Raw genomic sequence first — 27,730 nt, 5'->3', positions numbered from 1 at the left:
AAAAGCTACATTTCACTTTGACACAAACAATTGCTTTTGTGACAGCTCAAATATCTAAACAACTACAGTATACCAACATAAACAACACAAACAAGGGATGTTTTACATCAAAGTAACAATTTGATTACAAATATAACACCATGAACTATTTACAATGTTCACATTTAAACTGTGTGTGCATGTGTGTGCTTGCGTGTGTGTGCACGTGCATGCGTAAACCTTCTGCACGCCACACACCTCCACGCTCTCTCACTTCCTCCTTCCTATCACGTGTGTTTTCTTCCGTTCACATGATCGCACTTCTGCCACCTTGTGGCCGTCTTTTTGGCTTAAAATTGCTCTGAAGTGAAATCCATTAGTGGGGAGTTGCGTCATCGCCTCATTTTGCCTCTCGCGCAAAAAAACGTAAAAGAAGTGTACATAGGTTGTTGAGATCGGGCATCGGGGTTCATAAAAACGTATAAATACGAGTTAATGACGCAGATTAAAGAAGCTAAACCACTGTAGCAGTTTTTTTTTTCTTTCAGTTAACGGCGACAGTATGTTTTGCCCGGGCTTGAGCTTCTTCAAGTTTCTCGTAGTCGCCGGGTGTGTGGTCTCGAACCAGCTATCAAATTTGTTTTTATTTATCGTACGGTTAATTGATTTATTGATTACCGTGACAGGCCCAAGCCCCCGTATTCTTTGATTTTACCGTATGCGGCCCTCGCCGGAGCTAGTTTGGACACCCCTGCCTTCCAGTCATCTCCTTGTGATTGTTTTAACAGGATGTGCCTTAATAATGAAACCTTTCTACCCTGTAGTCAACCTGCTGTGAGAAATAAAAGCCACATCGTCCATGTTGAAGGGACAAGAAATCTCACAAGATTTGAAACTTGACTACTGTTTTCCTCTACTATTTATCACATTATTACATTACCTCTTTCATTTTCGATGCATTCAACTAGAAGAGAGTGTAACTGGAATAGAGGAAGTGAACAAATGTATTTCAATTGATGTAAAACGGACGGCGGGTAGGATTAATAAGCTTTGCTTCTTCCTCCTCCTTTTGGACATGTGGAAGAGTGAATTGCAATATGCGATGTATTCCAATGTAACTCGTATGCATGTTCAAAGGAATTAAACCAGTACCATTCACCATCACAAATGCAGCTATCGGTACAGGCTCGTCACGTCATCCTCTACTGGTTCCGTATGTGAAACTCCAGCAGGGAAATGTGCGATGACCTCGCCATGCCGCAGGCAGTGAGCGTCTCCATGCATACATGCTGTTTCATTTAGCTCCAGATAATCTCATTGGCTAAAGATCGCACGGCGCTATTAATATTCCAAGCTCGGACGCCGGCGGTGACGTCACGAGGAAGAGCAAATCCTCGGAAGAACGCGCGCACGGCCGGCTGTAATTCTCCCGATAAGGAGCTGTTTGCGGTGGGAGTCTAATGAAGCAATTTAGCAGATAGACGATGCGCCATGCTGAGTGGGATCTCGGTGCTTGGCTGCATTGTACGCCTCTTTATCAGCCTCTAAGAGGCTTTTATTGTCATTTACACATTAATGAGCCTTTATCTGTTTGCTCACGCTACCGCTTGTGATAGGAACAATGCTCCTTCAGTCTGATCGCACAGATAAACGTGTGAAACGCTCAATTCGCTCCTAAGGAAGCCTTTTTTTTTTTTCATTGTTTCCGCACACCTCGGGACCTCCGCCCACGTTGGTGAGTGATAGCTGGTGATTGGTACGCACTGTACCCGGCCTCTGGACTCCTTTCCAGCACATTTACAGTATGTGCCATGAGTGCATTTATGCTGGTTTACCGCATCTTTAAGGACTTTGTGGCGTATTTTCAGTCGTTCTGTTGATTTCTATGTTGAAAGGTGGCAGCTGTCATTAATAACTGGCAGGAGGAGCAATCACATTACATGTACAGCAATCCATTGCCGCGCTGCACTTCCAGTTTGGCGGCTTTCTGGTTTTTCAATCAAAATCATGCTGTTTCACAGTTGAATACTGTTTATTATTAGTAAAAAATATGTACATTAAAGCAAATTTTACATATTCCTTCGCTAAATGAAGCATTTTCAAGAATAAAAATGGCTAAATGAAGTCAAATACAAATATAAAGCATTCTTACGGCGCATTCAAAGATGTGACAATATGTAGTATTCTAGACTAGTCACTAGGTGTCAGTAATGTTACATTGATGAGACAATAGTCACTGCAGGAAGTACGGTACACAACAGGAAGGTGTGTCCTTTAAAGTACCAGTACTTATAGTTAATCGTACTTTCCACAAACATTCATTGAAATAGAAACAGAATTACTCCTTCGTCTACATAGAGGGTAGCAATCCGTCACCACTTCGCACAACAAAATCTCACAGCTTCACTCTCACAGTACTTCAGGAATATATGAATGAATAAATCCTGCTGTTTCGTGGTTGAATACAGCCTATTATTCGTCAAATTTGAGCAAATTGTACGTCTTTTTTTGCCCAAATGAGGGATTTTCAAGTATAAAAATGGCTAGATGAAGTAAAATACAAATATGAGGCATTCAGAAGACGCATTCAAAGATGTTGTGATGATATGTAGCATTCTGCACTGGCCACTAGGTGTCAGTAGTTACACTAACGAATGTGCAGGAAGTACTGCACAGAACAGGAAGTAAAACAGGCACAACAAGGAACCCTCCCATTGTTAACATGTGAGTCTATATCAGTGATCCCCAACCCGTGGGCCGTGGGTCATTTGGTACCGGGCCGTGGGTCATTTGGTACCGGGCCGCACAGAAAAGACAAAAAGAGAAAAAAATAATTTCCATTATTTATTTATTTATTTTTTATGTTTTATTTTGAAAAGTGGCCGGATTCTCTCTGTTACATCCGTCTCACTTGACGCATGTCCATTGTGGGTGTGCTAACTTTATCTCATGCCGCACAGATAGACTACTACTGTATTTTTACCATTTTTCTTTCATCTCATATTTGGTGTCAAATGCTGATACTATGTGGGAATGCATGAAGGTAAGTTTGGATGACTTATTGAGTGCTAATGTGCACATTTGTCTCAAGTTAATTCATGCTAGCACACTGCCTTTTAGCACACACGTCAAACAGCCATGTCATCATCTCTCTGGGAAACCTTGGCTGGAACTTCAACTGGTGGATGGTGGGTCAGCATTCATTTTGGGCTTTTAATTTGCTGTTATTCATGTCTTACTTTTACACAATACATAATAAATAAGATAACTTAGAGCGCTATAATGTACAAACCCAACCCCCAATTATATGTGTTTTAATTGTACTTTCTAAAAAGTAATGTTAAAATCTTGACTTCTTTCGCCCCCGTTGATGGTGTGTACTATTTTCTTCTTCTGGCGAGGTCTTCCAACTAAAATCCTCCCAAGTATTCACCAAAGAAATAATGCCTGGCTGAAAAGCACCCAAAAAGTCAGAGAGAGAAAGCGTAATTGGTGTTTGCATACCGTCAGACATCCCATGAGGCTTTGCTCAAAAGGTCGCTGGAAAGCTCGGGGATCCCCGCACCAGTCGAGCAGCTCTGTGGCCGCCGAGTGGAAGTTGGCTGGGTTCTGTAAGTGCTGTACAAACACACGCAAGCGTTAGAAACAACAGGAAATAACCACCTCTTTTTTTTTTTGTTCACATGAAGCACAAATGGGAAAAAGACTGGGAGCAAATAGTTGTGCAGCTCCCTTCGTTTGAGGTCTTGTGCTTGTTGGAGGACCTTGACGGCGTCCAACATACGCCCACTCGGCGCTCATTGTGCTGCATTGTGGGAAGAAGATCACACCCCGATCCACAATGACGCCAGTGTTTCTCGCTAATCTCTCTTGGCAACAGCCGCTCCTCATCCTCATGACCCGTACCAAATCTTTCCCTGCCTCCTCGCCTCAGCCGCTCACTCTCTTGTCATTCACCGCTGCTTTTCCACAACCTCAGTACTGCCTCAGCGCTACAAGTCTGCCGCTTGGACTTGGCCGTGCATAAAGCAGCCGGCCTGGCAGACTCCGTTGCCGTCGGTGTGTCTAATCTCTTTCAGTCTCTCTTGCTTGCTCACCGAGGCTTTTCTTCTCGGGTGTCTGAAGGCTGCTCTCGCTGGCGGGACACAATAAGCGGGTTTCAAAAAAAAAAAAAAAAAAAAAAAAATCAGGCTCCCTTTCTTCAAGGCTCAGGAGGTTAATAGCTGTGAAACAGACGGCGAGATTGAGCCTACTTGAAAGTGTTTTATTCTTCTCATGCCAGGAGCCCAACAAGCGCCTTGGTCTGTGAGTTCCTGCAGAGAAGCTAGGACTATTGTCCTTTGGGGGTGGCGAGAGGTGAGCCTGTTTCTTGAAAAGGGTGGCTTGCCACAAAAGCGACGGGACACGTCAAGCACCTAACCACAGAGAAAACCTCTGAGCCCCAAGGAGGAAGACCTCCAGCGACTCATCTAAGTTCTGGCCCTTACCCACCTGTGCCTTTTACACAGAACCAAGAATTGTACGAGCACACACACAAAAAAAAATCTCACCGCTTATCAGGTGGAAAATTGCCGGGTCCACTACATCCCCTGTTGTGTATAACCAGGAGAAATGTGAAAAACACCAGTGTTTCCAGACAATGCTGTTCATGAGGCATTTACACACCTGTGCCTTGTACACAGAACCCAGTTGTGTGATGCATAAATTACTTGTCAAAAGACAAGTCTTGTATATACAGAAGCAAATAAATAAATAAATAAATAAAAAAATAATAAATCAAAGGGTCTACTATCTTATAAGGTGCAAAATTGCCGGGTCCAATATGTGTTTTGTTCTGTGTGACCAGGAAAAACGTGTTCACAGACAATGCCGTTAATGAGGCATTTACACACCTCTGCCTTGTACACAGAACCCAGCAGTGTGATGCATAAAGTACTTGTCAAACCCCAAGTATTGCATGTTGACAAGCAAAAAAAAAAAAGGTGGAAAATTGCCAGGTCCAGGACCTCCACTACGTCCCGTTCTGTATAAGCAGGAAAAACGTCTGAAAAACAGTCAAAACCCCAAGTATTGCATATACACAAGCAAAAAAAAATCAAAAAGTCAAAGGGTCTATTTTCGTATAAATTGGAAAATTGCCGGGTCCACTGTCCTTTCTTCTGTGTAACCAGGAAAAACATGTGAAAAACACCAGTGTTTACAGACGATGTCGTTAATGAGGCATTAACACACCTGCGTCTTTTACACAGAACCCCCAGAACAGGGTGATGCAGAAATTAATTGTCAGAGGCAAAAAATAAAATGAAATGTGAATGTGAAAAGGTCTACTATCTCAGTGTTTCCCAGCCTTTGTTGTCTTGTGCCCTGTGCCTTTTACACAGGGCCCAGCAATGGATGGATGTATGCAATACTTGTCGGGCAGCGACAATTGCTTTCAACACAACAGGGCGGAAGACGTGAGTGTCTGGTGTTAAACTTCACACCCATAACCTGGCATGGCAGAATGGCTTTATAACCAGACGGCTTCCCGCCTCTATTACGACTTCTGCCCCTTTCACACTACTTAGTAAAGGCGAGGGATGGTGCACCTTTAATCAGGCTTTCTCTTCAGGTCTGTCCCCTAAAAAGAACCAGCAGGGGGTCCTGAAGTACCTTCTTTTGATGTAACTCAAGGTCTATGGGGCTATCCACACGGAAACGGTTCTAAGCGCCCCGAAACAGTATTTTTTTTACGGATGTCACGAGACGAGACGATACCTGAGATTGGGCGTGCGAGAACGAGATCAGACGGGATTTTAACATTACTTTTAACAAAAGTACAATGAAAAAATTAATTAAAACTGTATGACAATATATTGCAATCAACTAATTTAATTTCTATGTTACACTCTTCTGCATTCCGTGTGTATGCTAGCGGCCCCGCCTCCACCCACTGAGACAATGAGACTGTCTCACTCTGTTCAGCTGTTGTTTTGTGAAACAAACGCGCCAAGGTGCTGAAAGCAATGCACAGAGTGAACTCTCTTCCTGCCTGTTTGGAGGCAAGTGATGAGTAAAACAGACATTTTAGGCCGGCAAAATGATCCAGCTCATTTTCATTTATTGTATGGTTAATTAATTAATTCACTATGCTTCCAGGTGTAGCGCCCTCGAGACATTTTTTTTCCAGAACAAAAAAATCTTGTCACGTTTTAATCTCGTGAGATCTTGTGACATCCCTTCTATATTTTGAAAATGGCTTCCAGAGTTTGTCGTTTCCGTCTAGACAAGCGAAACCGCTGTTTTATCACGCTATCACGCGACCAGAAGTGAGCTTTGACAACAAGCCAACATAATACCTGAAAAATTAGACTTCCGCGACTCACCCCAGTAATTCCACTTCGTCGTAAGTCTGGATGGAAAGCGAAAGACGACAGACGTACGCGCGTGCGTTCTTTCTTCTTGTACAGTTGGGTGTGTCACATGGTTCCACCTGTGTGTCCGTTTACAGCGCCACACGTAGGTGTGCCTTGCGTATTACATCCTTTTCACCCAGTGATTCCTTCCCACCTGAATGCACCGATTTACTAATCCGGCACAGTATAAACACACATTTTTTGTCAATCCGCCCAAAGGAACGTTTCCGTGTGGACGGGGCCCATTTCTTCATTTCAGGCATTCTCTTTCGAACTGAGGTTAGATTTTTTTCTCTGGAAGAAAGGTGAGGAAATGCCGGCTTTTACACGTCATGAAAGGGGCTATCTTGAGAGACCGTCTGTGCGAATTGGCAGCCATGTTTCCACCGCACTACCCCAGGGCAGCTGTGCTTACGGATGTACTGTACCACCACCAGTGTGTGACTGAGGAGTGAATGAATAATGGGTTCACTTCATTGTGAAGAGCTTTGGATGCCTTGAAAAGCGCAGTGTAAAATCTAATCCGTTATTATGATTATTATCATGATTGTCTTGTGTGGTGGAAATGATGAGTGTTAACCACAAGAGTTGGACCGACATCGATGAGGAGAAGCATCAGAGCGGAGTCTGATGTGCATGAGTGATACAAGCTGCCATTGTTGCTGCTTGACAGGAGGCATGATGAGCCTGCGGCGGCACGAGAGGAATCAGAGCTCAGCGGGGGCCGCCGGTCTGGATGCGAACTCGCCGCTCCTCTCACCATCGCCACTCTGCCTGACAACATCCAGGCAGCGCAGCGAGGGGGAGGACAGCAGAGGGAAAGCTGTGTTTTTCCAAAAAGACGATTGGGGGAAGGGAGGGGAGGGGGGCTGGTCTTGTTGCTGTTACAAGGGTTGGGTGAGGACAAGGACGGGGGGATGGAGGAGTAAGGGCAGGTACAAATTCAGCACACAAAGCAATGATGGACGGATTCCTTCTGAAGCCTGCCGAGGATCAGACGGCTCACTGCCTACTTGACTGCTTCCACAAAGCACTTGACTCTGCTTCACTCCGCTGCAGTCTGCCCGTCCACCGTCTCATGTCATCATCAATGCACTGTAAATGACCACCATTGTATCCCCTGGACAATTCCTGTATTAAGTCTTGCATTCCAATGTGGAAACAGAGGCTCGTGCGCTATAAAAACAGACATCGTAAATGGGAAGAAACTCAATTTTGCTGTGAAAGGCCAATAATAAAGTTGCTTTAATCCCACTAGATGACACAATTTCAGTAGAAATTGCGTGTGAATGCTAAAGTTGAACTAAAATGTAGAATGAATGCTGAAATATCCTACAAATGTGTTGAAATCTCTTAACGGATTGCGGATCGAACCAGCAACCATCAAGTCAAGAGACGACCACTCAGATGCAAACTGTCCCCAGGACCAAGCACCAAACCTGGGGGGACAGCGCCTCCTCTGTTGCCACTTTCGCCGCACATCCGTGACACTGCTGACCTGACCACTTTCAAGACCCACTTAAAGACGCACTTGCTCTGCAGTGCTTTGAATAGATACAGCAACTCTTTAAAATGTACATATTTACTAATACAGCGGTTTCTCGGTTAACGTCTGCCCCAGTTAGCGCGTTTTTTTTTCGGTTAACATCCAATATTTTTGCAAAAATGCTGCCCTGACTTGCGTTTGCTTATATCCCAGACATGTGTTGAAATCTATTCGCCAATTGGGAATCGAACCAGCAGCCATCAGGTTGGGAGACGACCACTCTACAAGCCGAGTGCACAGAATAAGCAGAATGTTTCATGCAATGTTAAATGTAAAATGAATTCCCACCAACAGGGGCCATTTATTTCACTGGGGAAAAATGCACAGGAAATATCGATTTATGGAAAATGTTGGGATTTTTTAAAATTATTTTTAGATAAGTCCTGATAGCTTGGAATGGTTTGAAGCAGCTGAGAAATGTCGGGAGTAGTAGGACAAAAAAACTAGTGGCTAGTGATGAAAATGATTGCGGAAATATCGATACTTCCGATACCAGCTATTCAGGAGCTAAAATCGATTCTCAAATCAAACAATCGATACTTTCGATACTTCTGTCATTTCAGGTAATGTTTGTCTGTTGAAATGATGACTGATTGTTAATAACGTTTTCATTCTCATAATAGTTCTTAATAATTCATCATTTATTTGAATGGTTTGTTATTTTATTTATTTGCTATTTTGAAATATTTTATATGATTTTGTCCTCTGTTTTTTTCTGTTGTTGTATATTATATACTTTAGGGTTTAAATAAACACATCAACTAATAAATAAATAACTTTAATTATTAAATTATTTAAATGAATAATGTATTTAATCACTAAATGAATTAAATGTTTTGTATTCTTTATGATATTTTTTTTATTTATTTACCAGACACATCAGGTGAATTTGCTACCAGTATCGGATTGGTATCGCCAATACCAGCCTGAATTTTATTCAGTATCGGAAACAAAATCAGAGGTATCGCACATTGCTTTAAAAAAAAAAACAGCAGAATTTGAAATGGAGAATGTTTGTTGAAATGTGAATTGAAAGATCCCACGAGGACTGAGGCTCGAAGCAGCACCATTTAATCCAGCAGAATTTGAAATGTTGGAAAGAAAAAATGCCGACTGAATGTTGAAAAATAAGTTGAATGATTAGCGGGGTCGCGGATCGAACCAGCAACCATTGGGTTGGGAGGCAACCGCTCGATCCCCTGAGCCAAGCTACCTTGCAGAATAAGCAGGATGTTACAGTAATGGAAAATGGAAAATGAATTTTCACCAGTCGGGGGCGCCAAATAAATTGCCCATTCATTTGAAATGAATGCGTCATACATTGTTTTCCCCAAAATTACAATGTTCAACTCACAAGATTCAAAACTGCGAGCTGTGTTTTGCAAATCTACAAACCCGGTTGATTACAGCAGGATAGAAACATGCTCTCATCTTCCCCTAGCGCTTAATTTATTAGCGGGTTACGACCGTTTCCCACTGCTTCCAAACCCAGTTCTGCCACTTGGTGGAGATGTGACTTGTGACAAACAGTCACATGACACATGAACCCGGCCTGTGTGGAATCGATCCCAGCGAGAAAAAAAAGTGTGTCAAAGGATGCTGAAGTCGAGCTTTATGATAGAGGGCGCTCAGGGGGCAGCGGGAGAGGGTGGGGTGAGGGGGGGGGGCCAAGGCTCAAAGCCTTATCATTCAGCGATTCGACGAGTGTCACATGCGCGTCGGGGGATGAGAAAGGATCACGCCCACAGAGCGTAAACAAATAAGCCTACAACCTGTCAGCTAGTCAGCTCTAGTCGACTATTAATCACACGCAGAGGCGGTAGCCCTGGGTTATGTCTGTGTGTGTGTGTGTGTGTGTGTGTGTATGCGTGTGTGTGGAGGGAGCGAACAAAACCACATGAACCACGTGTCAAGCACAGGATACAAAGAAGAGGGGGGCCCTTTTAAGTCTTTTCTTGCACAGTGCTGCAGTATAGTTTGTAGTGAAGAGAGGAGGTTACCTGTTTGATGCACTGCAGCCTGTCATTGGTCTGCTGGATGTGCCGGTCCATGGATGGTAGCGTGTTCATGTTGGCGGCTCTACCGAGACGCCATGAAAGTTAGCGATCTGCACAAAAAACAAAACAAAAAAAGCACACACACAGGTGAGTGTCGAGCTGTCAAGTCGACCGCCACGTATCCTACGGGGCATTTCGACTGTGATAAAGATTGAGGTCTGCATCGCTACACAAATGATTCTTTTTGACATTGTTACCTGAATAAAAGCCGTTATGTCAGAAAAATGATGATACGGAAGCAAGTCTCAAGGGGTGTATGAAATAAGGAAAACACCAATTACACCAACAGGTGAGGGACCACAAATGAAGAATACCAGGAGAACATGTGACGTGCAATTCCAACAGAGTTGCATGACTTTACTGTCTCTACATAGGACTGTACAACTTGGGGGCGGAAAGCATGACCATAAAATCAATGATTTGTAGCGAGAATTTAATTTGCGGCAAAGTTGCAGTTGACATTGTGTGCCGGTGAGATGCAAATGAGACGGTTGCATTTGCATTATGCTGTGTGGGGGTAGACAGCTCCACAAGTTATTCTATGCACTCTTTTATTCCAATGTGCACCAACATCCATCCATTTTCTGTACCACTTGTCCTCACTAGAGTCACGGGGATACGCCGCAGCCAATGTGTTTTCAGGCAAGGCGGGGTACACCCTGGACTGGCCAGCCAATCGCATATGGACAAATAACCATTCACACCTACGGACAATTTAGTCTCCAACTAATCGAGCACGCATATTTTTGGAATGTGGGAGGAATCCAAAGTACCCAGAGAGAACCCCCGCACAGGGAGAAACGCAAACTCCACACCGAGATGTCCCAACTCACCTTGGGGCCAAAATGCTAACCACCAGGCCACCGTGCGGCGTGCACCAACATCTTATAGCTTGTGGCGTAGTTATTAGGCTAACAAACACCACTTTAGGGAAGGTAGCAAAATCTCTATTGTGTTATCAGTGGGTGGGGGGTGGGTGGTGGTGGGGGGGAGAATATTGCGAGATCATCCCTAGAAGAATAAGAACATGAAATGCGCTCTGAGCAACTCTGGAAAATGTGTTGCAGATTCCTCCACATAAAAGGTGAACTGAGGAACCACAGGTGTCTGTCTGAGTGTGTGTGCGTGTGTACGTGTTAGAAGAAGGCTGTTTGCTACTGATAAGGCTCCCTCAAGACCCCCCGCTGTGGGAAAACCGATGCTGGGGCCAGGGAATGTTGACGCGTGCACTCCTTCAACCAAGCAGCCTTATTTTTAACCTGATTGCTTTCCATTAACGGCTAATCTAATTAATTACTATTTCAAACATTACAAGACCGTGTCTGTTGGTGACAGTGAAACGTGGGGCCTTATTATGCTCTGATATCTATATCAACCATCTGGATGTCGCTTCAGTCACCATTGTTCACGACTAAGTAAAACCTGTCTTAGCGGTCACATGTATAGAACGGCCACCTGCCTATAGCGGCCACTGAAAAATCCCCCGCAGAAAATATGCGTGTTATAGACCCTGTGTATAGCAGTCACCTGTCTAACGCAGCCAGGGGCCGCCCATTTTGTATCCCTTGGTCAATATCTGACCGCATATAGCGGCCAAAATACCGACTCAAGCAGAAGCTTCATGCACAAAAAAGTTGCGTTTTTTTAATCAATGAAGCCGTCGTGTGTAGACTTTAATTACTGAGTCCTAGCTCAGTCACAATCATTCACAAGATCCACACTAACTGTCAGATGTTCGACATTAAAAAAAGGCATCTTCTTTGGAGCTTGTTGCAGACAGTGACACCGGTTATTTCCTGGTGTGCACTGGTCAATACTGTAATGCCGCTTGTTGTGGGGAAGGAGAGACTCACGTCGCCGATGCACTTTAATCACCTTATTAACAGCGGTTTATTAACCTAGTAGTTCTTTACAACTTTTATCCGCAGTCCCACAGTTCCCTCTACTGGTCAACATATAACAGTATAATTATATGTATCTGCAAACACAGCAAGCTTCTATTTACAGACATGTTAATATGTGCGCGCACAAATTCAAAATGGCCGCCAACCTGTCTATAACGGCCACCTGTCTATAGCGGCCACTTTTGCCGTTTCCCTTTAGTGGCCGCTATAGACAGGTGTGACTGTACTACCACACAGGAAGCTGCACACCTAGTCAACAAGAACAACACCGCCCCCTAGCGTTTTGGTAGATATAGTGGAATGAACGGAGAGAGTGGGCCCTCATCTCATTCAGCCTCTATTAGTGAGTGGATACAGAGGGTTAGCATTTAGCTTCGTGAGGCGGCATACGCTAACATGGATGAAGGGACAGAAGCGATGGTTTCTGAGGCGAATTCCGCAGTCGACAGCCCCGGAGTGGGAATATTTGGGTTTTAAACAGAATGAACAAGGTGAGTGCATGAAGACCGACAACCAACACGGACAGTTTTCTCAACTGGAAAAAATATATATATATATATATATATATATATATATATATATATATATATATATATATATATATATATATATATATATATATATATACACCGCTGGAGGTGCAGCAGAGCCTTGGTCCCGATGGTCAACACCTACTGAGGAGTTTGGTCGGCAATGTACTGTATATATAAAAAAAAACAGTGCAAAATGATGCGCGCTCACAGACAGTGTTGCTCGCTACATTGCAAAAGAAATGCAACGGTTATATGGCATCAATTTTAAACAACAAACAAACAGGGAACTTCTGTGTCAAGCTAATGTGGCTCACACAGGTACGCTATACTTGAGTACCATCTAGTGGGTCAAACGATCTCAAACATGTTGCCGATAATATAGATTATCGACAATAATTTGTAGCCCAATTATCGAGCAGCAAAATTTGTTATCGTGACGGGCCTAGCCATGTTCAACAACGAAACAGCATGATTTATTATTTCATATATTTTGGAAAAACGGTGACAGTGAAGCCGTGAAATGTGAAGCGCGAAGTGGCGAGGGATTGCTGTAATTACTTTACCTGGTAACTAATTACATTGATGAAGGAGTAATTCTGTTACAAATTCCATTATTTTGGGGGGAAACTAAGTCGTAACTATAACTACTTTAAAGTACACACACACACACACACACACACACACACACACACACACACACCCCACACACACACACGGACAAGTCATGTAAACACAAAAGCTTGTCGTCCTCTTTGGTTCAAAGAGAAGAGCAGAATGACCCAGACTGCGTTCAGAACTGTGATAAAACGGTGCTGCGTTCACTGACCATCTGCAGAAAAAGCGCAGGCCGCAAAAGCTTGTGGCCTAGTTCTGTTGCTACTGCAGTGCTACCTAAAGACCAGTAGGTGTCTCCCTCTTCTTCTGCTGCTGCTCAGGCCTCATTCATTCACGTATAATAGTCAGAGTGAGAGCTCCTCCACTGTCAGCTTGCAGGGCACGCTCCGGGCCACCACTGCCCCCCCACCCCCCGACCTTGCTGGTATTGATTAACTGCTCCTCTGCTGTCCCAACACACCCAAGACCAAAGAAGAGAATGAGGAGGAGGAGGAGGAGAAGGAGGAGGTGGAGTGGGGCGAACAAGAAAGCAACTCATTTAATGTAAATACAATCACTTGAAACTAATTTGCAAGGAGGTAAAATGTACAAAACCGCCCACAATAACCCACACGCCGTCATCCTTGGAGGTACAAAGCGCTCATCTTGCAGGGGAAAATGTCACAAATCAATAAACACGAGTGACCGGGTGGCCTCAGCACCACACCCCATCATTCACGGGAGGTTGCGTAATGTGAGCGCAGCCCCTCCCCTCCCTGCCTCGTCTCCTCTGCACATCATCGCCTCCTCCCCGCGTGTGTTTACCTTCCAAATAGCCAACCACAATAAACACGCTAATCTGTCATGTCATCACGGCGAGGGACGGGTGCTGTTAACAGCAAAGCCGACACGCGCCTCGCCCTCCTTTTCTAGACTTTTCAGCGTGTTCTTGTCTCCCCCAACATCTTAATCAGCTGCACCGGAGAGGCGCAAAACAAAGGATTACACATCCAATTATGCAGCACTGAACGCAACGCGGCCAACCTTTCAGCGGCAACAGGAGTGACAAATAACACGAGTGGCATTTTGTGGAAGCTTCCTGAGAGCAGGCGGGGCATGAGGAGAGCACACGCACGCAAAAGAGCACCCGGCGACGGCAAGAAAAGCAAAAAGAAAGAGCGTTGAAATGATCTCCATTATCAGTGAAACACACTGCCGTCCAAGTTGATCATTACCTCTACTCATCAGCAAGCACGTTAAAGCCGCCATCTTTGTTACATACGATACACAGTATAGCTTGATTGTTTTACCAAAGAACAGGAAGGCATTACATTGCTGGGAGACAGGAGGAAATGCAGACCATAATTTAACTTTATTATGACGAAAGTTACATTATTAATTATGTACATGCGTATTTTTATCATTCTGTGTTGATATTTTTATTTACGTATATTATATTTGTATGAATGTAATAATTCCATATAAAATTATTAAAATGACTTATTATTATTATTATTGTCATTTGTATTAGTATTATTATTATTGTCATATTATGAACAATAATAGTTATTCTGTTACTTTATTTAAGTAAAATACATTAAAATAAGTCAAACAATATTATTGTTATTAACAATAATAATATTTCTTAAAATATTGTTCTTGTTAATTGTCAATAAAACTTATTTAGTTCTGAACATTAAGAGCTACTTTATTTAACGGTTATTATTAAATGTTAAAATTATTTATATTAATTTAATATTAAAAAATAAGTACAATAAATAATATTTAGTTTACTTTTCTTAAAATTTATTTTACTTAAATAAAAATAACAACAATAATAATATGAATTGTACTTATTTTAATTGATTTTACTTACTGATTTTACTGAAAATACCTTAATAAATATTTTTGTTAATTGTTAATAACGATGAATATTTATTTGGTTCTGAATGTTAAGAGCTACTTTATCAAACTTGATTTATTATTTTTCAATGTTAGAATGATTTATATTAATATTTTTATTTTATATCGTTACATTTGTATGCATATCTTATTGTATTAAATTATTTATATTGATTTAATATTTATTACAAAAATAAAACAAGTTAATTATAATTCATTTATTTTACTTATTTACATGTATTTTACTTAAAATAACTAAAAAAATTTGACTATTGTTAATAATAAATATTATTTTCCTTATTATTAGTAGTATTACTACTTGTAATAATATTATTTGACTTATTTAATAAGTATTTAATTTACATATTTTAAGCCATAAATTTGCATTTTTGGTAAATGTAAACAAATAAGTGATACTAAAGTACAACGTCTAATGTACAGTGTACATGTAGTACCACTGTTACAATCAGTCCAAAATGTTTCCATGTTTATGTCTTTATGCTTCAATGGTTACGTTTTTCATCAAGCGCTGGGATTTCGCACTTTGCTGCATGGTCCCTAAACGCACCACAGTTGTCCGATTGCATGTGTTCATGGACCATCCTACATGATCATTCATTAGTGGTGAGTAGCTCTCCATGTTATCCCTTCAATAAGTGTGAGGCATATTTCGGGCTTAAACCTGGATTGTGTCACGAGGGAACAACGGCAACCGAAGAGAGAAGTGGAGGGCTTCCGAACTCAATCTATTTTAATCATCACAACAGTCACTTTTGTTGCAAATGTTGTCGGAAATGGGAGAAGAACGTCAAGCTAGCAGGTAGCTTTGGAGGGGGTGCGTCGAAAACAGACAACATTGTGGGCGTATCGATTACTCGCAATTTTTCGCCTTTTGCTGGGACTGAAAAGCGGAGATCTACTGTACTTCCAATATATATATATATATATGTATAATATTGCTTCGGTTTTCATAAGTTTCGGCTTTTGTTTGACCGTTTGAAGCGAATTAACGAAAAGCGAGGATGAAGCTGTGTGGACACAGCGAGACATGCGGTCTCCCCATCGTCCACTCTGTCTTCACTCACACGGCCGCACTCCCACGGACACTTTGTGCTTTTTTCCCGCGTTCTGTCGCCCTCAGACATCATTAGAGGCACCCAGCATGGCCACTCTTTCCTCCACCAACTTCCATTTCCTTGTCTATCATCTTCTTCTTCTTCGCCCGTTCCCCATGACACTCCACCCCCACCCCCCGTCCCTCGTCTTCCTTCCTGGAGGCTCTTCTGCCGTAACAGGAGGTGGAATGGATTCATTTGCTCTAATGTGGTTTGGGCTGCAGCGCGACACTTTCCTCCCAGGCTGCCTCTCTGTGTGTGTGTGTGTGTGTGTGTGTGTGTGTGTGTGTGTGTGTGTGTGTGTGTGTGTGTGTGTGCGCGCACTTCACTTCATGTGTTTTCAAACAGGCCAATCAACACCACTCAGCTGTGCCGGCCCCCGCGCTCCCCACCCTCCCCAGCGTCTCTGCACACTCTCACACTGGCCATTATCTCCAGTGGAAAACTCCCATCGCCAGGCAGGCAGTTGCTTTTATTATCTCCAAAAATTCAAAAAGGAGGTCTCCAGCTATGTCTCCATGACGTCCGCCAAGTGCAAAACTGCGACACAAAAACTGCACAAGAGAAAGCAATTGATATTTGGTCCCCCTCCCCCCCGAATTTAAAATCCCATATGCCCATTTATGTCGTAAATCACAGCAACTAAGCTACAACGTGCGTTTATTTTGTTTCACTTTCAACTGTTCGCCTGTTTGAGTCCTGTTTATCTATTCCAAACATCTTTCGTTGTGTTCTTGATTGAGTCCCGATAAAAAGGGTAACTCCACCCCAGAAGGCAAATGGGAAAGTCCGGATACCGGATATATGTTCCCAATGTTTTATGTTGTTTTCTAGCAACCGGAAAAATTAGTATGCTAACAGTCGACAGAACACAAACAACAGAATTGTCTCCAGCTGCCCGCAAACAACCGGTACAGTCCATTCTACACAAATTAATAAGTAGAATGCTAAACTAAAAGTACTTTAAACTTTTTTCTTTTTTTTCCCCAGTGAAGCGTTCTATGATTTTTTTTTCATGTTGAGAGGAATTTATTTCCTATTTTTGTTATTTAAGCTACACTGGAACTCCACCACCTCAAAATGCAAATGGTGGAGTCGGTTCTCTTTCAACTATAAAGTAGCACGCTAACAAAGAAACATACAAAAAAACTTTTATTCTCAGAGTTTTTCCTATTTTTGCAGTTTAAGTTACAACAAGTGTCAACCAGCCCCTCAGAATGCAAAGGTAGAGTCCATTTTCTACCGACTAAATTACTAGAAAGTATCATGCTAACTAAAAAAACATTTTAAAAAAACCCTCAAGGGCTCTGATTTTTAACAAACTTAAGAGTTTTTCCTATTTTTGCTATTTAAGTTACAACAGAAATGTCACCAACCATCTCAAAATGCAAATGGTCCATTCTCTACCAACTACAGAGTAGCACGCTAACTAAAAAACATGTTTAAAAAAAACATCAAACTTGAGCACTCTATGATGTTTTTTTTTTTTACTTTCATCATAAAAATGTATTTTCTATTTCTACAGATATGTCCCTCACACAATTTTTTCACTTTTATTCAATGATTGAGTCACAACAGAACTGTCTCCCATTCTCTACGAACTAGAAATTGCAATGCTAACTAAACAAAACGTAAAACAAACATGGCATTTGATGAATTTTTTTCCTATTTTTGCTATACGAGTCACAATGGAATGCCACCTCCACCTCAAAATCCACCAGGTAGAGTCAATTTTCTACTAACTATAAAGTAGCATTCTAACAAAAAAAAAACTTTATTGTAAGAGTATTTTCTATTTTTGCTATTTGAGAAACAACAGAAGTGTCACCCACCACCTCAAAATGCAAATGGTAGTCCATTCTCTACCAACTAGAAAGTAGCATGCTAACTTTAAAAAAATGTAAACAAGACCCAAAAACAAAACAAAACCTTGAGCGCTCTTTTTTTTAATTTTATTTTATTTGAGCAGTTTATTTCCTATTTTCACTATGCGAGTCAAAATAGAATTGTTCCTCCGCCACTTCAAAATGCAAATGGTAGACAACCATTCTCTACAAACTACAAAGTAACATGATAGCTGAAAAACATTAAAACCTGAGCTTTTTCAAGTTTTTTTTTCCCAAGTTTATTAGAATAATTTATTTTCTATTTTTACAAATACATCACTCAGACAATTTCTGTCCCCCTTATTCAATGTTTGAGTTACAACAGAACTGTCCCCCGTTCTGTACAAACTAGAAATTAGCATGCTAACTAAAAAATAAAAAACCCTTGAGCAGTGTATGATTTTTCTTAAAAATCACTTTGAGAAATGTATTTCCTCTGAAAGCCACAACAACAAAAAAACAGTTTCCGCTGTCCCAGAAGGCAAATGGTAGAGACCTGTTTATCTACTCCTCTAAACCAGAAATTAGCATGCTAACACAAACATGGAATTCAAGGAACTGATTTTGTATTTTTGCTATTTGAGTCACCCTCACTCCAACATGAAAAAATGGTACGGTCCAATTTGCATTGCTAACATCGAAAGCCATTGTCATGAAACCAGAAAGTAGCATGCTAACTAACGTACAAATACGGCACTTCACAATTTCCCCACTTTTGTTCGTGTGTCGAGTTTGTTAGTTTGAGCCTTACGTTATTCTCTATGAACTACAAGTAGCCTGCTAGCTAAAAACGAACACAAAGCCAACACACCCTAAGTGCAAAACTGGTTCAGTCCAGTCGTGTTACGTCATCCTACGTGGACCAGGAAGTGTCTCGGTATCATACAAACATCCAAACAAGCACAGATCTCTTCCTGAGTGCTATTCTAATGGAGTTTATTATTCTCTTAGCACCCCTGCTAATCCTCCCGCTCGCCAAAGCAGCCATTAGTCACATGACTCGCTCCCTGCGGCCTTTGTAAAACACAAGTGTCACAGCCACCAGCCGGGATGGAAATGTGGAATGATACTGTTTGTTTATGTAACGTTTTAATGTGACAAGCGGCAGAGCAGCGGGTGGCCAACGCTCCGCACAAACAGCTGCGTTGTGGGCGACATGCGAGATGCTTCGCTGGCGTCTAAAAATACGAAGCTTCGACTGCGGAGCGTCGCAGGTATGCGCCAACACATACCCGTACGTGACCGGAGTCTACTGGCAGGTGCGCCCTCTGTTGGCCAAGGAGGCACATGTGAAAAACATGTGCCTCCAGAGTTACCACATTTTTGCTATCTTATTAAATAAAAAAATAAACATTAAAAGTTAATTAATGATTAAGTTATAATAATAAATAATTATTAGAATGCTAATAAAGATATTCATTTTCAGTTTGGAAAAACTTGCAGTCTGAATTTTTGGGTGAAAAAAATAATTTAAAGAAGTTTCAAATACATTAAATAACAAAAATAAAATAAAATAATTAAAAAAAAAAAAGGTTTCAGTCAGGGACTGTCTAAATTTTATGGTTATCAAATTAACTGTGGTAAAACAATGTAAAAATTTAATAATTAAAAAAAAATGTGCCAGCTATTATTGAACTGATATAAAAAAAATACGGTAAAACAATGTAATAATATTTTCAAACCATTTTTAAAAAAATGCTTCGAGTCGGGGGTGTCTGAATTATTTTATTTCATTATCATCAAATTGCTATAAATAAATAGGGTTTAACACTACAATAATAATATGTCAAAATTCATTTTAAAAAATGCGTTGGGGAGTGTCAATTTTTCTACTTTATTATCAAATTAATATTTACAAAAAAATACAGTAAAACCATGTAAAAATAAGAGTAAAAAAATGTAAACTACAACTTTAAAAATGATTGAAAATTAAATGGTTTTTCAAAATAAATAATAAATAAACGCAATAAAAAAAGAGGAAATTCTGATATTGTACACAATGTTTGATTTTAAAATTGTGGACATCTTCCGAATCCTGATGACACATTAAATCCACCATTGAACAACACTGACGTGTATTCATGGCCAGTATGCTGGATCATATCAACATAAGGAAATAGCACAGTGACTTTCAGATGCCGTCTCCACTGCGTTAGCATGGAGAGGCCCTACGGGGGTGGGAACAGGGTCATCCCTGAGCAAAAAAACACATCACATGACGAATGAATGAACTCCTTATCCAGTTGCTGAGGTCTATAAATATACCAACTTGGGGGGGTAGAAATATTGTATGTCCTGTCTGCCACATATGATTTTCCACTGGTGTGATGTGTCACTCTTGCCATGCAAAAGGGAGGAAGTAGTGAAGGCGTGTGCGTGCGTGCGTGTGTACAGTCCAAGGGCAGTGTGCATATCGGTTGCTACTGCACTGGCTCATCATGGAGAAGATGATTGACAGCGCAGTCTGACATGTTTGTGTAAAACTAACACACCCCTCCCTGCCACCTTGCCTCCCTCCCCTGCATGACTGCCAAATGGGTAAACTGACAAATTCCATGTCCTTCGGTTGCAGCAGCAGCAAAGCGCTGACCCAAATGCAATTAAACACCATCCAGTGGGGTGGAGTGTGACGGGACGAGAGGTGGAGTGTGTGTGTGCGTGCGTGTGTGTGTGTGTGCGTGTGCGTGCGTGTGTGTGTGATGGCAAACTGACATGGAGACTTTACAAATGGGGAGTTTGCTTCAGTCTGCTCAGTAAACCATGAAATGGTATTGGTGCCATTAGGTGGGGCAGATGAAGGGGGGGGGCATAAATATATCTGTGACATATACCCCGCCCATCCCATCCAACCGCCGTTCTTAACTTTGACAACAATTTTTAGGAGGTGAGTTGATCCTGATGATTGAGCCCACATCCAAATGGCCGAATTAAAAGTGATTCTGTGATAATTCCAGCGTTTCACAAGGGATGGCCGATAACACCGGCCGATACACGCAGAAAAATGTGACAGCGGCTCATGTCGGTGTCGTTTTTTGTCTGCCGGCACAGTAATCTCTCGCCACTTCGCACTTGAAATTGCACGGCTTCAGTCTCACGCTCTTTCAAAAATATCTTCATGAATAAATCACGCTGTTTCGTGGTTGAATACGGCCCATTATTAGTCAAATTTAAGGACATTTTACATATTTTTGGCCTAAAATTAAGCATTTTCAAGCATAAAAATGGCTAAATTAAGTAAAATACAAACATAAGGCATTCAGAAATGGTGCAATTATATGTAGTATTCTACACTGGTCACTAGGTGTCAGTAATGTTACACTGATGAGACAACAGCCACTGCAGGAAGTCCTGTACAGAAACAGGAACTAAAAGAAAAAAAGGAAATCTGCCAATAAGTGAGTCTAATTATGACTTATTTTCTCTTATTATGTCTACTATATTGGGTAATGAGTGTAAAGGTGACTATAGGGGTGTTATTTCATGTCTAGAGGGCTCTAATGTTAAAATCCGTATTTAGAAGTCATAAACAGGGCTTCTAGGCTCTAACGACAAAAATATTCAATTTATTTACCAATTAAACACGGTAAACGAGGGATTACTGTAATGAAGTCGGCGCGTGAGTGATGCATTTAGCTTGTTAGCTTCCCTTGCTCGTAAACACTGGCAATTGAAGAGAGAAGGGGAGGGTTCTGGAGATGTAACTCATCTAATAATTACAGCAACAATCACTTTTGTTTAAATGTTCATTCGAAATTGGAGGAGAACGTCAACGTCAAGCTAGCAAGAAGGCTTGGAGGGGGAGGTCAGAGCCGTGTGTTAAAAATGGACATTTTTATGGGCGTATCAATTACCGATTAATGAGAGGTGACAAGAAACGTTTAGTGATTGACACCCGGGGCCTGTACGACCAATGAAGTTGAACTCATCCGAGCCACACACTGAAATTGGGGGATAAGCTCGACACAAACTTGATCAGTCAAGGCAGGGTTTTCTTGCCACATTGTCTTTAAAATCCGTACATTTCTTGCCACTTGAAGTCTGAAGAGTGGCTGAATATGTTGGGTGGTCCGAGGACGGATTCATTTATGTATGTATGTATGTATGTATGTATGTATGTATGTATGTATGTATGTATGTATGTATGTATGTATGTATGTATAGTACTTTATTTATCCCACAGCAGGGAAATTCACTTGTTACAGCAGCAAGCAAGATACGCAAGTAAAGAATAAATAGTGTCTACAACATGGTTCAGGTGGTGCAGGTGTTGTAGAGCCTGACAGCGGTCGGTATGAAGGACCTGCGGAATGGTCGCATGCACAGCGTCACCTTCCGCATGACAGTTTGGACACGTGCTTTGGTTTTTCTCTTTCTGTGCTTTTATTTAGTTGGTTTTGCTTTCCGTCTGGCACCGCATGCAGGATGTTTACTCTTGTTCGTCGGAGCTGGGAGGGCACCCGGTTCTGATTTGATGCTATTTAGCTTAAGCGGGGATTCTGCTAGTTTCCGGTTTGTTGTTTTTTGCTTTGCTTCACCGTGGTGCATGCCGTTTGCATCTCCGTTGGAGCTTCTCCTTTTTCCTGGAATTTCCACCTCCCATGGTGAGTGTAAGTTAGCTGTTCAATTAAAAACGTGATTGAACCAACCCTGCCACCATGTCCTCGCTAAACCCCTCTGACCTTCCATTTCACCGTTTTGCTTTAACAAAAGCTGAGTGTATCCTCAAAAAGTACACAAGATATAGCGTGGACTCCTACAGGGCGCCCCCTAGAGGAGGTGCATATAAGGACATGGGCACAAAAGAGATGCCTGTACCGCCAGTGGAGGCAGACAAATCCCAAACAAATATTTCCAATCCTCCGACACAGCGTGTTTAATAACCTTGCAGCACGGGTACAGGGGAGCATGATGCTCTCATTCATCTTCTACTCTCTTCCTCCCCGTGTGTGTTTGTTCTTAGCGGCGTGTCAGCGCGAGGCCACGCAAGTAACAAAGAACACAAAAACTGGCTGTGAAAATGAAAGCGTCTAATGGCGTACGCACACACCACGCTCACTTTCAACACAACAGCTACGCCCGATCCTAAACTCGCTTCACGGCGGCTTTTAGTGCCGCAAAAGCACTCAGCGAGGGAGTGTTTGCTTGTGATCTCACTTTGTTGGAGAAATACAAACAACTCCTGGCCTGTGTTGATTTTTAACTTGACAGAGATGATGGTTGGCAGCGCGTGCAGGAACAGGAACACATACCACAACCTGAAGAGGCCTTTTATGTGTGTGAAAAACATACTGCGTACAGAGTGTATACCCCGATAAAAGTGTCACATTTTTCAACTTTTCCAGCACCTAAAAGCAGAACTAAACTGTAATGTCCGATGTATAAGCTGCTACTTTTTCTTAAACTTTGAACCCTGCGGCTCATACAGCGGTGCGGCTAATTCATGGCTAAGTTCTAATCTCGTCACATCTCCTTTACTTCAGAACTACTACTACTTGTTTAAATACTGCGAGTCACTGAGGAAAGGCCAGCTTTTTCTTTGGCAGGAGCCAATCACGAGCTATCAGGGCACTCACGGCGAGCTTGTCAACCCACTGGAGGTCATTATACTGAATATAACAGTAGAACAATATAACAGTCTGACTCACTGTGTCACCTTACAAATAACACTAAAGTCATCACACAGCAACTTAACACTCAAAAAAGGTATACCTGAGAAATATACAAACATGTACCAACACAAGTTTAAAATAAAAAAAAAAAATAATGCATTGCGTCTGAGCAACGCATTTATCGGGGCACTGCAATGACGTCAGCCTCCCTTCTGGGCTCCTCTGGCGCTACGGTGCTTGTCCTCCAATGAAATGCTTTGCGTTATGGGAAAAGCTTTGGTACATGTTTGTATCTTTATTTGCTATACATTTTGAGTGTTCAGTTGCTGTGTGATGAGTTTAGTGTTTTTTTGTAAGATGACACCGAAGATGACTGTCATATTGAGTAACGACCTCCTGCAATTTCCAATGGGTTGAGACAAGCTCGTGAGTTTTTTCACCGCTCATGATTGGCTCCTCTCAAATAAAGAGCTGCCTGATCCTGACTGACCGGCGCGAGCCCCGATATGCCATTTTATCATGTGGACATGTGCGGCTTACATACCTACAAATCTGTTTTTTCCTCTAAATTCAGTGGGTGCGGCGTACATACCGGTACGGCTTGGACACTTAAATTTACAGTACATATTTCATGCAGTTATTATTAACAGCGTCAACGCGTTCATGTCATGAACATGAGAAGATGAAAGATTTTTGAATGAGAAAGGACAAAACCAAATACTGACTCACCACATATTAGATGTATATAATAGTGGGTAGTGGGTGGCGAGCCAGCCAGGAGCCATGAGGGACATGCAGCAGGAGATAGGAGAGGGAATGGTTGCATAGCAGGAGAAAAGGAGAAAGGGGGTGCCAAGAGGTCATCCCTGGGTAATTTGTTCTGGTCCCTTCCCAGAGCAGACACACAGAGAGCAGGTAAACCAATTACACTGTGACATGAATCACTGAGACACGCCGTGCAGCTGAGCATGAAGCTGGACCCAACGACCGACTGACCAGGAGGATGGTGCCCAACTAAAGACTCGCCTTGGCTGTCAGTGATTGCATTTTATTTATCTTACACACTTTTATTAGCCCAGCAACCCATATTTGCTAAATGAAATAGGCGTTCAAAAGGGACAACCCGTATGCCTCACTATGCAGCAGGACTTAAATCAGACAATAAAAGAATAAAGATACTACGACCAATAATAATAAATGATTAAATATCCAATTAAATGTAGTGTTAGTTTAGAATTTTAAGTAAATGAATCAATTATTCACAAGTAATATAATGTAAATATAAAAACCCCAAAACAGAAAAAAAAGCAAATTAATTCAAATGAATGAAATATAGAAAAAATAAAGAAAAGGAATGGTTAAAAAGAACGGGAAATCCTATGTTAAAAATATTCAGTCAATATTATTGTTATTGTTATAACAAAGTAAATAATCACAAAACTATTTCATACCATTTTAATATTAATAAGAGCATTTTTGGCACCGCTTTCAAATAAAGAAATAAAATGACAAATAATCAAAAGAAGAGAAACACACATGCAAATGTCCAATATATAAATAAATGAGTGTTATTAAATATATACCCATAAAAAAATACAAAAACAAAAAAACAAAAAATTAAAAAGCCCAAAATAAATATCTGGGGGAGTCAAAACACTTCAAATGATCTTACCAACTGAAAACAAAAGTCCTGTCTTGGATTGAAACTGGTTAAACAAAGCTGTCCGCTAACAGTGCTGCCAATCAAGCGCTTATCGTGGGTTGGGTGCGGAAAAGGACCACACTAATAGGCTGGAATGAGCAGTACTCTGACTGGGATGGCTTTAAGGCAGGAGGTCAAACTCCGTGTTTGCACGTACACGACAATAAAAACGGGTCTTAAGTCTGAATGTCACATCCCAATGGGTGTCAGGAGCTGGAAAAAGGGAGGTTCTACGAGTGTTTACCCAACGAAGCCTCACCAATTGCTTTAATTTCCCTTAATCGCCCAACGGCTGTCACGACGACATCATGTCGGGGGCCTCTGTCGAGCAAACGTCACCAGCTACGCGTCAGACAAGCAGGAAACAATTTGTAAATAAACAATCGTCTAAGATGGGGAGGGCCCCGTCTCCACGGCAACGAGCTTTAATCCTCCAGTTGACGCTAAACTGACAGCAGCGTCGTGAAAAGCCGCACCAGTGCGGGAAATGGAAGAGAATGCCTGGATTAGATGTTGCATCGGGCGTCTTTTTGAGGCGCTTATTGCTTGCAGATTCAGGAGCTTGGGCTAAATATTTGATCAAGGGCATTGCTAACTAATAAACGCAGGCAGGGTTTGTTGGTTGGTGATCACCACTGGGAGAAAGGCTGGGTTGGACAGATGTGGCGGGCGAGTAAAGTGGCGCCCGCCGTCGTGCGTGTGTTTGCCAAAGCAGCACGCTACCTCAGCGGCCAAAGACAACGCCAGTGAGACGCAGTTGGAAGACGTTTGCCAAGATGTTTAATGCACCATCTTGCTTCCCCTTGACATTCATCATCAGGGACCGGGAGCTGCTGTCCAAAAGCCGTGTAGACGTCCCATCTCACTCCAGAGCTTCTCTTAGCATCTTTTGACTTATGTTTTCATAGCCGTATGTTTGTTTGCTAACAAGTTTGCGCAAAAACGGTAAAAACGGGATCGTCAGGTTACTATTTAGAGGAGTGGTGCACAGGCAAAGGAACAATCCACCAAATCTTGAGGAAGGTTTTGTGTTGACTTATTCTAATAATGCAAAATTTGTCAGCATTTTACCAAATTTATCAGTGAAAAAATAATGCAAAAATAACATCAGTTTGTGGGATTTCGCAAAAACTACCTTTGTGGAAGTGTGGGGGATGGGCCACAGAACAATGCATCCAATTTTGAGACAAATATGGCATTTTTGTCCCTTTTGCTACTCAACATTGTCCTTCTCAACGAATAATGACAAAATTCTGTGGGCGTTTCATTGTTAGCAGGATTATGTAAAAACAACAAAACCACATTCCATGACCCGTCAAGGGGTGGGGAAAGGGTCAAGGCAAATATCTATCAGTGGATTTTTTTTTCACGTTTTAGAATTAAAAATTGTGTATCAAAGGTTTCAACGCTGTCCGATACAAAGACGTAGTTATACGTTTTTATAAACCCCAACGCCCGATTCAAACAAAGTCTTTTTATACGTCTTTTACATTTTTTTGCACAACGGGCAAAAAAGGGGTGGTGACACAACTCTCCACTAATGGATTTCACTTCAGAGCAATTTTCCGCCATAAAAACGGCCACAAGGTGGCAAAAGTGCATTTGATAAGAGACAAAAAAAATGACACATGACAGGAAGGAGGAAGTGGGAAAGTGTGGAGGAGCGTAGCGTGCAGAAGGTTCCACATTGTAAAGACATTATATCGCATGCACACGCACTCACACATGCGCGCATGCACACACACTCACACATGCGCGCATGCACACGCATGTACACACATGCGCGCTCACGCACTTTCCAAATCTGTACAATGTTACTAGTTCATGGTGTTATGCTTTGTGTTGTTTATGTTGGTGTAGTTGTTTAGATATTTGAGCTGCCACAAAAGCAAGAAATATTTGTGTCAAAGTGAAAGTTCTGCTTGAAATGTATCTTTTCACAAAAAGCTGGTTTTCTCCCCGTTCTATAGTCGGAACTGATATTTTCCTGAAACTTCCCTACGTTCTACTAAAGAACGCAATGAAAGACAGGAGTCTAATCTTTCTTTTGGAAGGTTCCTTGAGTGGGGCCGCGCGGTGGTCTAGTGGTTAGCATGTTGGCCAACACAGCAACAGAAGAGATTGGAGATCGGGAAGACCTGGGTTTGATTCTCCCCTGGGCATTTCTGTGTGGAGTTTGCATGTTCTCCCCGTGTGTGCGTGGGTTTCCTCCCACATTCCAAAAACATGCATGTTAGGTTAATTGGAGACTCTAAATAGTCCATAGGTATGAATGTGAGTGTGAATGGTTGTTTGTCTTTATGTGCCCTGCCATTGGCTGGCCACCAGTCCAGGGTGTACCCCGCCTGTCGCCCAAAGTCAGCTGGGATAGGCTCCAGCATGCCCCACGATGGATGGGTGGTTCCTTGAGTGCTTGAGTGTCCTTGAAAGATCAGTGAAAATGGTCTAAAATGGCCGCTTCTGGAGGGGTTGTCTTTTGAAAAATGGCTGGGATTGAATGAGTTAAAA

The 27,730-nt window shown here is 41.9% G+C and overlaps 1 protein-coding gene across 4 annotated transcripts in view; it reads right to left on the bottom strand.

The window, feature by feature from the left end:
- The window catches only part of zmiz1a (zinc finger, MIZ-type containing 1a), a 168,262-nt gene that overhangs the window by 40,612 nt on the left and 99,920 nt on the right, over window positions 1-27,730 (bottom strand). For all 4 annotated transcript variants that reach the window (XM_054799642.1, XM_054799645.1, XM_054799644.1 and 1 more), the window contains 2 exons: window positions 9,921-10,027; window positions 3,484-3,597 (listed from right to left, as the gene is read on the bottom strand). In XM_054799642.1, coding sequence (XP_054655617.1) covers window positions 3,484-3,597; window positions 9,921-9,989 — 183 coding nt within the window. In that variant the 5' untranslated portion in view covers window positions 9,990-10,027. The remainder of the gene's footprint in view (window positions 1-3,483; window positions 3,598-9,920; window positions 10,028-27,730) is intronic.

The sequence above is a fragment of the Dunckerocampus dactyliophorus genome, chromosome 14 (genome assembly GCF_027744805.1).
Source record: "Dunckerocampus dactyliophorus isolate RoL2022-P2 chromosome 14, RoL_Ddac_1.1, whole genome shotgun sequence".
Taxonomy (NCBI): Eukaryota; Metazoa; Chordata; class Actinopteri; order Syngnathiformes; family Syngnathidae; genus Dunckerocampus; species Dunckerocampus dactyliophorus.
Note: the sequence above shows the minus strand (reverse complement) of the source record. Positions and strands in the feature narration are given on the sequence as shown.